Source organism: Capsicum annuum, chromosome 11 (assembly GCF_002878395.1).
Source record: "Capsicum annuum cultivar UCD-10X-F1 chromosome 11, UCD10Xv1.1, whole genome shotgun sequence".
NCBI lineage: Eukaryota > Viridiplantae > Streptophyta > Magnoliopsida > Solanales > Solanaceae > Capsicum > Capsicum annuum.
Genome location: NC_061121.1, coordinates 233,947,267 through 233,964,135, shown reverse-complemented (window position 1 = coordinate 233,964,135; position 16,869 = coordinate 233,947,267). Strand labels below are relative to the sequence as shown.

Here is a 16,869-nt window from a genome sequence, read left to right as displayed (position 1 = left end):
ATGTACGAGTCCGGAGCCAAAAGGAGTCTTTTTTTAATCAAAAATCTCAAAAGGCACACTTACTTTCTAAAAAAAACAAAACGGACAAAACGCTGCGGGCCCTGCGACTTACAAGTCGCCCGAGGCCCAGGGACTTGCAACTCCTTTTTTTTTTTTGTTCTCATCCTTAACATCATCATTCTTACTCCTTTCTTTTCTCTTTCATTTTGACCGAGAACAATAATACTCACCCAATATATAATAATTCTATTTTTTCATCATTATAATTTAAATATTTAATATATTCAATTAATTTATATTAATTAACTATAACTACATATTGGAAGTAATTTTTATTTATTTATTTAATTGTCTATCATGTTCAAAACTAATTTGCTACCATAAATCACAATAATTAATAACTTAAAATATTTAAAAGACATATAGAAATTTATTGACTCTTACCAAAAAAAACCCTCTACTCTCACTTAATTACATATCATGCCTCAATATATAATAATTCCATTGTTTCAGCATATTGATTTAAATATTTAATATATTCTATTAGTTTATATTAATTAACTATAACTACATATTGGAAGTAATTTTTTTTATTTAATTGGCTATCATGTTCAAAACTAATTTGTTATCACAAATCACAATAATTAATAACTTAAAATATTTAAAAGACATATAAAAATTTTATTGACTCTCATTATTTTAGTAATGCCACATAAATTGAGATAAAAGAAAAAGTACTGCAAATCATAATAATTAATAATTTAAAATACTTAAGAGATATATAAAATTTTAGTTGACTCTCAAAATTGAATCGAAGCCACATAAATTGGAACACAAGGAGTAAACATATTATTTGATAATTACGTAAAAATTATTATAAATCACAATAATTAACAAGCTAAAATACTTTTTTAAAAATATATAAAAGTTCTATTCAACTCTCAAAATTTTATCGGTGCAACATCAATTATGACAAAATAAAAAATTATCTTAATTAATTGCAACTAAATATTTAAAGTAAATCAATTTTATTATTTATTTGACTTTTATATAAGAAAATTAATCTTTTTATTTATTTATTTATTTATTTTAGTAAGTTTAAATTTTAAAATTATTTTTTTCTTATATAGAAATACTAATATTTAAACTTAACTTTAAATTTTTAAAGTACAAAATTAATAAATTTAATTTAATAAAACAAATTTCTAATGAATATTTTCTTAGAATTTGTGTTGGGTCAATATATATCAAGTTAAAAAGAAATAAAGAAAAATATATAGTAAAATTTTATTATTGTGAAAGATAAATATAATGCACTATCCAATAATATTTAATAATATCATATTTTGCATATGTAAATATAGCATCACGTATTTAATTAATATACTATTTCGGTGAATTATCGATGATTACTATTGGATATGATAAAATTATATTAATTTTTATAGTAATAACATAATCAGTCGCTCTTAATCAATTATTATGAGTCATCTAGGTATTAAGAAAATAAATAATATTTAATAAAAAATAAAATAGACATAAAATGTGAAATTAACTCTTAATGTTTTAAATTAAACTTTCGCCTTTCGAACGATGATTTTACTATATCACTCCTTATTATAAGTCATTATGTATTAGAAAAATAAGAATAACAAAATGATATATCAACATAAAATATTTAATTGACTATCAAAATTATATTAGTGCCATATAAATTGGGACGAGACAGAAGAAGATATAAAGCAACATATATTATTTGAAAATGAAATAAAAAGTACTGTACATAATAGAAGAAAGTATTATAAATCACAATAATTAAAAACTTAAATTATTTTTAAAATATAATTGACTATCAATGCCACAAAAATTTGGATAAGAAAAGTAACGTATATTAATATAAAAATTACATTAAAAAAATAATAAATTACAATAATTAACAACTTAAATTATTTAAATACATTGTGTGCTTGAGAGTGGAATTGTGAAGTGATGAAAATGAAGAATTATTTGTGTTTATGTTTTCCGGTCATTGGAGAAAAAGAAAGATGATGCAATGTTCTCTATTCTTTTCTGTTGCTCCCACCAAGAAAAGAAAAAATGGAGTATATGTGAATGGTCTATGTAGTGTGAAATCTTTGAGTGGTTGAGTATTATTGTTCTCGGTCAAAATGAAAGAGAAAAGAAAGGAGTAAAAATGATGATGTTAAGGATGGGAACAAAAAAAAAAAAAGGAGTTGCAAGTCGCTGGGCCCCGGGCAACTTGTAAGTCGCAGGGCCTGCAACGTTTTGTCCGTTTTGGTTTTTTTTTTAAGTGTTCCTTTTGAAATTTTTGATTAAAAAAAAGAGCCCTTTTGGCTCCGGACTCATATATGTACATGTTTTAATGTTGATGATTGAACTGAGATCATGATTCATGTGAAAATCCCTCTCTTGTTATGATTTTCCTTACTTATCATATAATATAGATTGTTTTGAAATCCATCTTGAAAAGCATGTTACGAAGTGTCTTGATTTATGAATCTTGAATTCCAAAGAGAAGGTTGTTTATATTGAAAAGTGTTGAGAATGCATATAATGAAAGAGTGCATGGATTTTGCCAAAAACACATGACCACCTTATATTTGAAGAGTTCTTGCATAGTTTTGACTTATGCTTTCGGAACATGAAAACTCTTATACTATTTGCATGTTTGGGTGGTCTGAACTGTGTTTTAATAAGAGAATTATGCATGATACATTATGTCTCAGAAATAGAAATTGCAAGTCTTGGTGTGACGACACCAATTCAGATTATGCCATGATATTTTCATAACAGAATAGAATGCATGTTTGAAATTAGATTTTTCAGATGTTGAAACTAGAAATATGCATGAATCAGAACAGGATAAAATTGGGCATAAAGAGAGTTTAGGTGGTTCCCTGAAAAAGGCGTGAGTTCAGACAACTCATTGCCCAAAACCGTGATTTGCCGATCCAGGTTTATTTATTACGCTGGCCTAGAGCCTTGTGGCGTATCAGATTCAGTAACTCCAACCCTTGCGGCACATTTGGGCTGGGGGCTTCCCTGCCAAGTCAATGGCGGATTTCATATAGCCCGTGGAATATCATACTTGTAGGGGAGTGCCACCTAACTCAGAAGTAATACAAAGATCAGACATTGCATTGACAAGAGTGATTTATGATTTTCAGAAAGTGCCCATATATTTTAGAACTATTTCATACGTGATATTTTGACAAATTGCTCTCCAACTATTTTATTTATATAAAAGCTTTATTTTGGATTACTTTGCGTACTAGTACATCTGTATTGACCCCCCTCCTCCCTCCAGGTTCTGAGGTTCTGTCTAGGGGTCCAGATAAGCAGTAGATAATTCAGACAGCTGATCAGATTGTGCAGTGGTGAGCCTTCTCTATTCCAGAAGGCCTGTCTTTTCAGATTATGTTACTTATTACCGTTTTGATCTACTGGGGGCCTTGTCCCAGTTTCAGACAGTTGTCAGATTTCCTTGTAGTAGAGATTTCGCAGACTGAGTCAGATGTTATTTAGATGTAGTTGATTTACAGTTTCTATACTTATGTTGAATTCAGAATTGACCATGTTTCTGTAGCAGATTATCTTTTCGCATATTCTTTTATTATTTGAATGTTGTGCATGATTACCAAATAGAGAAGGGCGTTTCGGGCCTTTATGGTTCGGGATGTCCGTCACGGCCAGGCCCTAGTTCGGATCGTGACAAATAGAATGACCAAAAATAATGTTTTCTAAATTTACAACCTCCTTTTTCAGTATTTTCTTCTTTTTATTTTTTATGGAACAATATTTCGTATGAATAATCAGTACTAAGGGGGAATTTGCCAACTATGAAGTTGCGTTAAACACCATGAGATCTCAGCTTTAATTTTCAACGCAGCCAAATTAACACTAGGTGATTTCTTCCTATCTGTTTTAATCTTTGTGGATAGAGTTACCAAGTACCTGTTGTTGGTGGGAGGTGGCCGGTAGGTCCTCCCGTGAGAAGAGACAGACCTGTGGAAATAGTCGAGCTACACACAAGCTGGTCCGATGGGAGGTGGCAGGTATCCTATGGAAATAGTCGAGCTGCCCGCAAGCTTGTCCAATGGAAGGTGGCAGATATCCCATGAAAATAGTCGAACTGCGCGCAAGCTGGTCCGATGGAGGTGGCAGGTATCCCGTGGAAATAGTCGAGTTGCGCGCAAACTGATCCGATGAGAGGTGGCAAGTATCCCGTGAAAATAATCGCGCTGCACTCAAGCTGATTTGATGAAAGGTGACAGGTATCTCGTGAAAATAGTCGAACTGCGCGTAGACTTGTCTGGACACCACAATTCGAGAACATTGTTTCCCCTAAAATTTAAGATACTAGGTAATTAAAATCCAATCTTCCCTTGAATACTATGTAATATGTATATCTTGGAGTATAAATAAATTGCCATAATAAAATGGAAAGAATCTTGAATAATAATGTGAACATATACATTTGAAAATAAAAATACCTTGAGAATACAATTCTAAATAATATGCTTCTTCCCATACTCGATCTTATAGACAATACATTTTCGCAAAAAGTCATATTCGATGAAAGTCATACGCATATACGGTTTGGACTGAGATCTTTAATGCGGGTTACGTAACAATATGAATAATAATATTATTATTATTGTTATAATTATTATTATTATTTTTATTCTAATTATTAATCAACAAGAAAAGAGAAATAATTCAAATACGAAAATATAATAAGAGCACGAAATTTAAACTAATTAGAGATAAAAAAAATGGAATATATGCCTTCACACTCTTGAAAACAAATTCATATAAAATTGGAGATGCTTTTTTTTTTTAATCATATTTTATTTATTCTTTCTTTTAAATAATTTAAGGAAGGATTCTTTTATTGCAGTAATAATAATAATATAAATAAGAGAAAAGAACTGAATCCCATCTTTAGTGTTATTTGATTAAAAGCACTTTTTGACTTTATTTTATTTTCTCAATGTAATGGCACTTAAAATACACACTCATTAATTATATACAAAGAAAATGCTTTTTTCGAAAATAAAAAAAAACAAATCTAAAGAAGTGAACTTTATGATAACTTTTTTGTAGACATACGACTTACATGTATTAATACTTTTTTTCGCTCGTAAAAATTATTTTTTTTAAAGTATTATTTGGCGAATTTAATTATGATCTTTTATTTGATCTATCTCGATCCAATCTATCTTAACCCAAGAAAATTTTACGCATTTATACAACGCTTCATGTTTTGTTTCATAAAGACCTCGGAGAAGGATGTGGAGCGCGCCTTGCTTTCTATGTTGCTCGTTTCTCTTTTTGATGTCGGTGTATTGACATCGATGACGATTTAAAGCCACTTTCTTTTAATATCGAAAAACTAAAATACACACATATTAGTAATACACAAAGAAAATTCTTTTTTTCTAAAATAAAAAACAACCTAAAGGAACGAAACTTCACGATAACTTTTTCGTAGACATACGACTTACATGTATTGATACTTTTTTTTTCGGTCGCAAAAATTATGTTTTTAAAAGTATTTTTGGATGAATTTGATTATGATTCTTGATTTGACCTATCTCGATCCAATCTATCTTAACGCGAGAAAATTTTGCGCATTTATAGAGTGCTTCATGTTTCGTTTTCTGAAGCCCTCGGAGAAGGATGTGGAGCGCGCTTTGCTTTCCATGTTTCTCGTTGCCCTTTTTGATGTCGGTGTATTGACATCGATGAAGATTTAAAGTCACTTTCCTTTAATATCGAGAAGCTAAAATACAAACTTATTAATATCCGGCACTACTTTTTTAGAAAATAAAAAAACAACCTAAAGGAACAAAATTTCACGATAACTTTTTTGTTGATGTACGACTCACATGTATTAATAACTTTTTCTTATTGCAAAAATTACATTTTTAAAAGTATTATTGGGCAAATTTGATAATTACCCTGGATTTGACCTATCTCGATCCAATCTGCCTTAACCCTAAAGCCTTCGGAGAAGGATGTGGAGCGCGCTTCACTTTCCATGTTGCTCGTTGCTCTTTTTGATGTCAGTATATTGACATAGATGAAGGTTTAAAGCCACTTTCCTTTAATATCGAAAAGCTAATAATTTTATTTCATACGTTTAAATTTAACTCAACTTGCTTATTTGTCACATATATTATATATTTGAATAATCAAAATGTCTTTCAAAATTATCCGTCCCAAATTTTCTAATTTGATTTTCCATTTTACTTGTCTTTTTTTATTAATCAAGACAAGATAAAAAAAATTTTCCATGTTTTATCCTTTGCATTAATTACTTTTTCTTCAAATTAAATTGTAAATATCTTTTAATAGGGGTACTATGATAAATTAGGCATGTTATTAATTATTAATTTTCTTAATCAATGTGTCATCTCAATTTAGAACGGATAATTTGAGACGGAGGGAGTAATTCCCAATCTTAAATTAATCAATTAATTAATGGTCTATATTTTTTAAAAAATTAAAATTTACACTCGATATTCGATATGAATATTGATACTCAATTAAAATCGTAAGTTTTACATTGAGAATACAATATTTTTTGACAAAGGCGGTTTCACACACCGCTTGAACTCGAGAATTTTTTTTTGTTAAAGATCAAGGAGTACTTATTACTCCAATATATGTGATTTATATTGCATTTTATTATTTTTCACCTGATATTTTATATATTGTTATAAATTATTACTTAATAAAGATAATTTCGCTCATAATGCTCGCTCAAACTTTTTTTTTTTGAATTAAGAGTGAAAGAGTATTTACCGCTACTCAAATAGGATATCTAATGCCTTAGTTGTCCATGTTTCATTAATATTGGACTATATAATACTACTACATATAGTATTAAGATTTTTGTATTTCTTTTTCTTGATTTATTTTGAAGTTGACATAAATTCAATGGAAAAATACCATAATAAAAGAGACAAAAACATTAGGGACCACATTTCTATTTCATATATAGTCACAAATACCACAACCTTTTCTAATCATATATTGAAAAATAAAATCAAATACTATTAATTGTGATTGATAATGAGTTTGTTCTTTTGACAAATAATTAACTTGACTTTTCATATAATAGTCAATTAAGAATTATTAATTTTAAAAAGAAATTGCTCATAAACGAACATTTGTTCTATCGAAATTCGAAGGTGGATTCCGAAAAACAAAAATAATACAATTTTCTTAAATAATTCCAAATTAAATTTTGTAAAATATATTGAGTCTATTGTTATTGATGACGATGATGTGAATTTAATTACAAATTCACAATTTATTTAAATTACATTAAACTTTTTAAAGTATTTAACTTATTTTCTAAGCCTGCCTGCAATAGAGTTTCCCCAATAGCAATGCCAACTTCAAACAGTTGAATGTGAAGTTAGATTTGACGATCCTCAATTTCAGACGTTTGATCTTAAAGTTTTTGAATTTTAGTATCGTAGATTTGGAGTTTCGTGACTTGAGTGTGAAGGTAGATTTGACGATGCTCAATTTCAGACGTTTGAGCTTAAAGTTTTCAAACTTTAGCATCGTAGGTCTGGAGTTTGAGACCATCAAGCCTAACTTCACGCACAACTTCCTGAATTCCAACTCCTACTCAAATGTCAGACCTGATATTTTAGTTTCATAGGTTTGAAGTTTGAGACCACCAAACCTAACTTGAAACCACCAAGCCTAACTTCAGATACTACCAAACCTAACTCGAAACCACCAAGCCTAACTTCAGATACTTGACCTGATACTTTAGTTTCATAGGTTCGAAGTTTGAGACCACCAAACCTAACTCAAGACCACCAAGCCTAACTTCAGATACTACCAAACCTAGCTCGAAACCACCAAGCCTAACTTCAGATACTTGCCTGAATTCCAACTCCTACTCAAATGTCAGACCTGATACTTTAGGTTTCATAGGTTTGAAGTTTGAGACCACCAAGCCTAACTTTAGATACTACCAAACCTAACTCGAGACCACCAAGCCTAACTTCAGATACTTGCCTGAATTCCAACTCCTATTCAAATGTCAGACCTGATACTTTAGTTTCATAGGTTTGAAGTTCGAGACCGCCAAGCCTAACTTCAGTTACTTCCTATTCAAATGTCAAACCTCATTATGAAGTTAGGCTTCAGAATCCCGCGTCGTTAAAAGGTCAGCCCGATGCACTAAAGTTTCTGTTACGCACAAAATTCAAAGAAAGATCGACCACAAGGATCTGTAATACGCAACTTTACCTTGCACTTCTATCAAAGTCTCTTTCCAAGACTTCAAACCATGACCTCCTAGTCACATGACAACAACTTCACCGGTTACTCCAAAGCTTCCGTTCACAAACTCGCTCATTGAATTGGAAAATTTCTGCAGCCGAGAGCATACAAGTCAACCTTGCACTTTGAATCGTCATTTATTTTTATGTACGGTCAAACCTCTCTATAACAACATAAAATCGTAAAAGAACTGAAAAAGCAAGACTTCAAACTATACAGGAGGCGGCTGACAACAAACCTCCAAAATCAAACGCTCCGCGACTCAGAGCAGGAAGGATATCAAATATGGTTAGGAGGTTCTCAACCATTCGACTTAAGCAGGGTAGCAAAACAGAAACACAATAGAACATATCGGTGCACAGAACCAAGCCCCAAAGTGAACATGAACACGAATAACCAAGACTTTTATCCATTTCAAATAGATAAGGTTGGCATTTATGTTTACCAGAACGAGTAGCGACGATATGATTCACTTCTAATACAAGTTCTAACTGTGAGGGCTAAAAGCCAGCTAAAATAACAAAGCACTCATCTAGTTCTACGCTAACCTTGTTCCGAACAAGCCAGCCCCGCGTCAAATGTTCATCTCAACGCCAACAAAAAATTCCTAGAAAAGATTTGTCATAATGAATCACACTGTAAGTCCTTGTGGAGCAGCGGGTGCAGGTGCCTTGGGCTTTGGCTTCTCAACCACTATGGCTTGTGTGGTCAGCACCATTCCGGAAACTGATGCTGAATTCTGCAAGGCGCATCTTGTCACCTTGGCTGGATCGATGACTCCAGCTTCCACGAGATTCTCATATTTGTCTGTCATCGCGTTATAACCTATCTCCCATTCGGCCTCCTTCACCTTCTCCACAACGACTTCTCCTTCAACTCCAGCATTTTGGGCTATCAAAGATGCTGGGGATACTAATGCCTGCAAGCACAAATTGAAAATCAACAAAAGATTAATATTGCCATGTTTCGTTTATATTTTTCAGCACATTCCGTTACCCTTGATGGCATGCTTTTACAACAACGACGTACCCAGTGTATTCCCTTCCCACCTAGTGGGGTCTGGGGTAAAATTTACACAGTCCATACCACTACCTCCAAAGAAGTAGAGACGTTGTTTCTGATAGACGCTTGGCTTATTGATGGCATGCTTTTATAACCGTGAAAATATCACAGGTCTTTACGACCACAAGTTGAATAGTACCTTTTGTGTGTACCAAAAGGATTCTATCTTGAAAACCATGGCAAGTTCGACACTATCACATAAAATGAAACGAAATAATACTTGAGCATGCTATACCTTTTGAACGATGTCGGCACCCAACTTTTCATCAGCATCTTCAAGCTTGTCCTTAATGGCAGGGATACAAGTTGATAAATGAACAAAAGCAGCACCACCACCAGGTACTATTCCCTCTTCAATTGCAGCAAAAGTTGCATTCCTTGCGTCCTCAATACGAAGCTTCCGGTCCTCGAGTTCAGCCTCTGTTGCAGCTCCTACCTTTATGACAGCAACACCACCAGACAGCTTGGCAATTCTCTCAGCAAGTTTCTCAGTGTCGTACACGGAGTCTGTCTCAAACAGCTCCTTTTTAAGCTGAGCAATCCTAGCTTGTATCTCATCCTTTGATGCTGCATCAGCAATGAGGGTTGTTGAGTCCTTGGTAATCGTCACCTTTCTTGCAGTTCCAAGTGCTTCGACTGCGGTATTCTCAACGAGCAAGCCCAAATCCAATGCCTGGTACTCAGATCCTGAAACAATGTCACAACTTTATGGTAAGGAAATGTTCTGCTTATGTAGATGCATTTTATCACAAATGGCAAGTACAGTGCCATGATTTTATCTTGCTGTATACATAACACACACAAAACCTGCTCCACTCTCTCTTCGGTTAAGCTTGTTTCAATTAATTTTAAACTCCAAGCATCTATGGCCAAAAACGGAATATATGTCAAAAACAAGCTCCTCTATCTTATGACTGACAAAAACGAAGGTGTACTCTCCGCTATCATCAATATTTCTTTGAAAAGAGCTGAAGATAAGTGAGTTGGAGAACCTGTCACAATGGCAATATCTTGCAGAAGAGCCTTTCTCCTTTCGCCAAATCCAGGAGCTTTGATGGCAGCAACATTCAGTATACCTCGCAACTTGTTTACAACAAGAGTGGCCAGAGCTTCCCCGGTGATATCCTCGGCAATAATGAGGAGAGGAGCGCGTAATTGAGTTGTTTTTTCTAATACGGGGATAATATCCTTGATAGCTGAGATCTTTTGATCAGTCACCAAGACCCTAGCATTTTCAAACTCGACGAGTAATTTCTCAGGGTTGGTGACAAATTGTGGAGAAATATATCCTCTATCAATCTGCAATGGATGAAGTAAAAATTGTCAATAAAAGATTGAACCAAACCGCAAGAGACAGACACCATGAAGAATTAAAAGTTATTCGCTACATAGATACGAACCTCCATTCCCTCTTCAACATGAATTGATGTCTCTAAGGAAGAGGATGACTCAATGGACAAAACACCATCTGGACCAACTTTATCAATTGCATCGGCGATCATGGCGCCAATGGTATCATCATTTCCAGCAGAGATTGAAGCAATAGCTGGTTGAAGAAACAATTCAGAAGATTATTCGTCAGCTAGTCAAAGACAATGAATGACCTATAAAGTTCACAATGAAAAGCAACAAATATTACCTTTGATGTCATCACGACCTTTAACAGGTCTAGCCTTCTTTTCTAACTCTTCAATCAAACCCAATACAGTTTTGTCAATGCCCTTCTTCAAAGACACTGGATTTGCACCAGATGTAACACTCAACAGACCAAGTTTAATGATTTCTCGAGCAAGAACAGATGCGGTTGTGGTTCCATCACCAGCTGAATCATTGGTTTTGCTTGCAACCTTCAGTATGCATTTGAAATCAAGAAAAGAAAACGAGCAAGATAAGTTTGACAATATGTAGCAAATAATGTACATAAAGGAATGCACGTAGAGGAAAAAATCACTATGATATCTCAAGTACTAAGAATTGACAGAAAGAACCAACCTCCCTGATAAGGGAAGCCCCAGCATTCTCCATAGCATCAGGTAGCTCTATAGCTCGAGCAATTGTAACTCCGTCATTAACCACCTTAGGGGTGCCATACTCGTCCAACACCACGTTCCTTCCTGCAGGAAATCAAAAGGGCTTCAGGACTTCAACCAATCATAAGAAACATAGTGACAGCCTCAATCAAACAAGTGGATTGATTAGTTAAAATCAACCCGGCATAGCATGAAATCACGGTCCAAGCTAGTGAAATCACAGCTAACAGAAACAGCAGCATAGAAGTATAGCATTGCACACTAGGAAATTCAGGCACCGCACAGTAATGTGAAGCACTACTCAGGCATTTTATCACATTCTGCATACAGATACTTCAGAATTAATCAGTTACCAGTAAATGTTCATACAAAATGAAATACATTTCTGTTCACTCTCTTCAGGTGCACTAGATAATTGACGGGATCCGCAACAAGTTCTTTAAATCAAAGGAAAAAAAAACTTTGCCTTTAATTCTGTCACAGCTGATAACACCACCCTGCCTTAATCTAATCTACTATGGCTCTAAAGATAGGGAATTAAATAAACAAAACACACAAAGAGAGCTAAATTGTATTTCCACAATTTCAGGCCATCAATTTGCTTCATTTCCATTTCACATGAAAAAGTAGATAACCTGAATACTCGTAGTTGGTCATTCAATGATTCAAATATGCAATTAAAACCAAAAATTCCATCCAAAAGTGCTGCAAAATGTTGAAAGGGCAAAGACGAGGCAGAAAAAACATACCCCTAGGACCAAGTGTCAAGCCGACAGCATCAGCAAGCTTGTCGATACCAGCCTGCAGGGCACTCCTAGATTTCTGGTCAAAGGCAATTTCCTTAGCACAGGCCTTGACTATTAACCGGTTCTTTGAACCCTTGTTGCCAAATTTCTGTCCCTGCAATCGGCTGACATTCCTGCTCCTCAAACCCTGCATGAAAGAGTCAATTAAATAAACAAATAAGCATCCTAAATTTACCACACAGTAGCAAAAAGAACTCAAGACAACAAGGCCCACAATACAGATAAAACACACAGCAGCAAAACAGACTCGACACAATATGGACAATATCAAGCAATTGTACAAAGACCAACCATAGTAGCAAAAAGAAATGGTACCCAATATAGTCCCTCAAAGTGGGGTCTGGGGAGGGTAGAGTGTACACAGACCTTACCCCTAGCTTAGACGTAAAGAGGCTGTTTCCGGTACACTTGGCTCAAGAAAAAACAGTCCAAGCAGTCCAAAAGAAGTAACGGAAGTGAAAGTATAACAAAGCATACTGAGCAGTAGCTACAACAAAATAATACAATAATCAAAGTACAAGAGAAAAAAGAGAAGTCAACAGAAATCGAAGACAAGAAACTACACGAACAATACTACGACTACTAGAATTCAACAGATAGCAACACATCATACAACATACCTAGTACATATCCTCCAATATCAATAAACTGTATAAGAACGTACAATGATAAAAATACTCCAATTAGGATGACTCATATCAAGATAAGGCACAAAAAAAACACATAATAATGAGACAGGAAACAGGAACACCCAATATATTTTGGTAAAATATACTCAAATTAGGAAGGAAAAGGCACAAACAACACAAATAGCAGCTAAAAGGAACATCCATATCAAGAAATGGTACAAAAAAAGAAAAATTTATACTCGAATAAGGATGACCCATATCAGGATAAGGCACAAATACCAAACAGAATAGCTAACAACACAGCAAACAGGAACACCCATATCAAAGATATCGTATAAAAAACGAATACTTAACAGTAAAAATATACTCAAATTAGGCAACTACAACACACGCAATAGCTAACAAGACAGCAAACAGGAACATCCATATCAAAGATAATGTACAAAAATCGAATACCTTACAGTAAATATATACTCAAATTAGGCAGCAACAACCCACAGAATAGCTGACAAGATAGGAAACAGGAACATCCATATCAAAGAAATGGTACAAAAAAACGAATGCTTTACAGTAAAAATACACTCAAATTAAGCAACAACAACACATAGAATAGCTAACAAGACAGGAAACAGGAACACCCATATCAAAGAAATGGTATAAAAAAGAATACTTTACAGTATAATACAGTCAAATTATGCAACAACACACAGAATAGCTAACAAGACAGGAAACAGGAACATCCATATCAAAGATATTGTGTAAAAAAGAATCCTTTACAGTATAATACACTGAAATTATGCAACAGCAACACACAGAATAGCTAACAAGAGAGGAAACAGAAACATCCATATCAAAGAAATGGTATAAGAAAAGAATACCTTACAGTGAAATACACTCAAATTAGGCACAAACAACACACATAATAGCTAATAAGACACTCAACATGAACACCCATATTAAGAAATGGCATAAAAACGAATACAGAGTAAAATACACTAAAATTAGCATACCCCATATCAAGAAAATGCGCAAACAACACACAAACCAGCTAACAAAACAAAAACATCAACACCCAAATTAAGGTACCTGTTTAGAAGGAGAAGGGATAATAGAAGCAGTGGAAATAGCATTAGCAGAAGCCATTTGTTTTAGAAAAGTGTTGGTATGTTGTGTGTGTGTGTGTGTGTGTGTGGATAAGGGGATTGGGTTCAAAGAGTGAGGCAACTTTGCTGAAGTATACAAAGAGAAGCTACTAGGGCTTAATATTTTCCATTTGTTTTTTTGAAACTATATTAAATATTATTGCTGAAAGATTTAGGAGTTTCCAGAACATTCTATCCCTTCCAGAACCAATCAGAAAACACAAAAGGGTGATGACTTGTTTGCAAATTATAACCACAATTGAATGGACAAATTGAGTTGCTAGCCATTTTCACTCTACTAAACTATTATTTAATTTAATTTGTGTTTGTTTATTAATTGTCTGAAAATCTTTCGAAAATAAATTTTCTATCTTTTCTTTTTATAAACTAATAAAGTTTTGATGCACACGCTATTTTCTTCGGTTGTCGCTTATGAAACTACATTTAGTTTATTATTGTTGTTATTTGGTTTAAGATTGATGACTTGTCTATAAGTTGTAACCACTTGTATTGAATGGACAAATTGAGTTGCTAGCCATTTCACTCTACTAAACTATTTAAGTTGTGTTTTATTTATTAGTTGTCTTGAGGTCATTTGAAAATAATTTCTCTATCCTCTCGTCTATAAACTAATAAAGTTTCATCATACACGCTATTTTCTTACGTTGCCGCTTATGAAACTACATTTAGTTTATTGTTGTTGTTATTTAGTTTATGAGCGATGACTTATTTGCGAGTAGTAACCACCTATATTGAATGGACAAATTGAGTTGCTAGCCATTTCACTCTACTTAACTATTTAAGTTGTGTTTTATTTATTAGTTGCCTAAAAATTTTACGAAAAAAATATTTCTATCTTCTCGTCTTTTAAACTAATAAAGTTTCGACATACACGCTATTTTCTTCGGTTGCCGCTTATGAAACTACATTTAGTTTATTGTTGTTGTTATTTAGTTTACGATTGATTGGCAAAGTTTATGATTGATGACTTGTTTGCAAGTTGTAACCACCTATATTGAATGGACAAATTGAGTTGTCAGCCAATTGTCACTCTACTAAACTATTTAAGTTACGTTTATTTATTAGCTGTCTGAAAACTTTTCGAAAACAATCTTTCTATCTTCTCGTCTTATAAACTAATACAGTTTCGACATACACGCTATTTTCTTCAATTGCCGCTTATGACAATACATTTAGTTTATTGCTATTGTTATTTAGTTTATGATGATTGATTAACGTAAGTTTCGAACAAAACTTATTTTTCGATATGTTGCACAACTTTATGTATGTAATTGTACAAGAAAATAAAAGAATTCACCACTTATGGAAAAAATACATAAAATAGCATACTTTAAGTATTAAATTACAAAATATAACAACACTTTTATCGAATTACATTTTGTAGCATATGCATTTGTTTTTTTGTAGCAACAGTTTACAAAAATACAAAATACATATCGATCATAAGGACAGTAAAACTCATATGTATATGTATTTTTGTAGCAATAGTTTGCAAAAATATAAAATACAACTTGCTATATTATGTAATTATAAAACTGTTGCTATGAAACTCATAATTAAAGGGATAAGTATGTTATTTCTAATTTTGCCAACAATAGAATCTTTGGGCTATGAATTTGAAACTATGGATAGATTGTCACAATTTACAACTCTCTTGGTTCAATCATTTATTTTGGGCTTTGTTTAAATCATTTTGTTGGTCCAAATTTGACAATGATATCCTAGTCCATTGGGCTATACTACAAATTTTGTTGAAAACATAAGTAATATCAAGTAATAATTGGGCAAAATTCAGGAATAACATACCTATCCCCTTAATTATGAGTTTCATAATAATAGTTTTATAATTATATAATATAGCAAGTTGTATTTTGTATTTTTGCAAACTGTTGCTACAAAAATACAAATACATATGATTTTTACTGCCTTATGATCGATATGTATTTTATATTTTTGCAAGCTGTTGCTACAAAATACAAATACATATGCTACACAACGTAACATGATAAAAGTATTGTTATTTTTTATAATTTAATACTTAAGTATGCTACTTTATGTATTTTTTCCATAATTGAATATAAATATGTGTTCACTCTAACGCTTTTCAAAAATTTAAATTACATACTCCTTTTCAACGAGATGTTGGGATTTCTGTTGAGTTCTTACGTCTTTATGTTGACAACTCAATTCATTCGATTACTACAGAAATGAATTCAATCCAAAATATGAATCATAAAAGAAAATAGCTATAACCAATAAAGTTTTTAGATACAACTTAATGCTAGATTTTTTATTTTGGATTTTCGCTTACAAAAATTCAAAATTTTTCCAAAAAATATGTTTGTCCGAACACAACTTTAAAAACATTTTTTTTTTTTTTCATATTTTAACTTCAAAATTTATGATAAAACTATAGATAAATGGGCTATTAGGTACAAATCTCTTTGCTGTTTGGTCATGAAATTAATATTATGTATTTTAATATCTTAACTAAAATATTGTCAATTGGTATCTTTGACTAACATGTAGTAACAAAAAGGATAGGACACCAATATAAATATATATATTATTGCTCATTTCTTCTCTCCTTTTTCATTTTTTTTTCAACCAAATGTTATCCACATTGAAATCTCGACCATTTCAAATCCTGCATTGCAAGGCTATTTTAGAAATAATGTTTTCAATAGTATTTTTTCTATATTCAGGACCCAAATAAAAAATCATTGATTAAGGATATACCAATCTTACCATTGTACCATAACCTATATTGATCTTCTCTTCTCTATTTCGTTTTTCGAGAGTCGCTTTAATAATAATTTAAAATTAAAATATTCAAAAAATCATA

The 16,869-nt window shown here is 32.6% G+C and overlaps 1 protein-coding gene across 1 annotated transcript; it reads right to left on the bottom strand.

The window, feature by feature from the left end:
• Positions 1-8,727: 8,727 nt before the first annotated feature.
• On the bottom strand, positions 8,728-14,240 carry LOC107847527 (ruBisCO large subunit-binding protein subunit alpha). The gene is made up of 8 exons (XM_016691826.2): positions 13,948-14,240; positions 12,176-12,359; positions 11,389-11,510; positions 11,036-11,243; positions 10,797-10,942; positions 10,389-10,695; positions 9,632-10,083; positions 8,728-9,253 (listed from the first exon to the last, which is right to left on the bottom strand). The coding sequence occupies exons 1-8, from the start codon at positions 14,002-14,004 to the stop codon at positions 8,966-8,968; spliced, it is 1,764 nt and encodes a 587-aa protein (XP_016547312.2). The 5' UTR covers positions 14,005-14,240; the 3' UTR covers positions 8,728-8,965.
• Positions 14,241-16,869: the final 2,629 nt, after the last annotated feature.

What these genes read in the sequence shown, in the direction of transcription:
- LOC107847527 (XM_016691826.2), bottom strand. Translation starts at nt 14,004, where the DNA reads ATGGCTTCTGCTAATGCTATTTCCACTGCTTCTATTATCCCTTCTCCT. An exon ending in CTTGACACTTGGTCCTAGGG is followed by an intron (nt 11,511 to 12,175) that starts GTATGTTTTTTC and finishes GATTTCCTGCAG; the next exon opens with GAAGGAACGTGGTGTTGGAC. An exon ending in ATGTTGAAGAGGGAATGGAG is followed by an intron (nt 10,696 to 10,796) that starts GTTCGTATCTAT and finishes CATCCATTGCAG; the next exon opens with ATTGATAGAGGATATATTTC.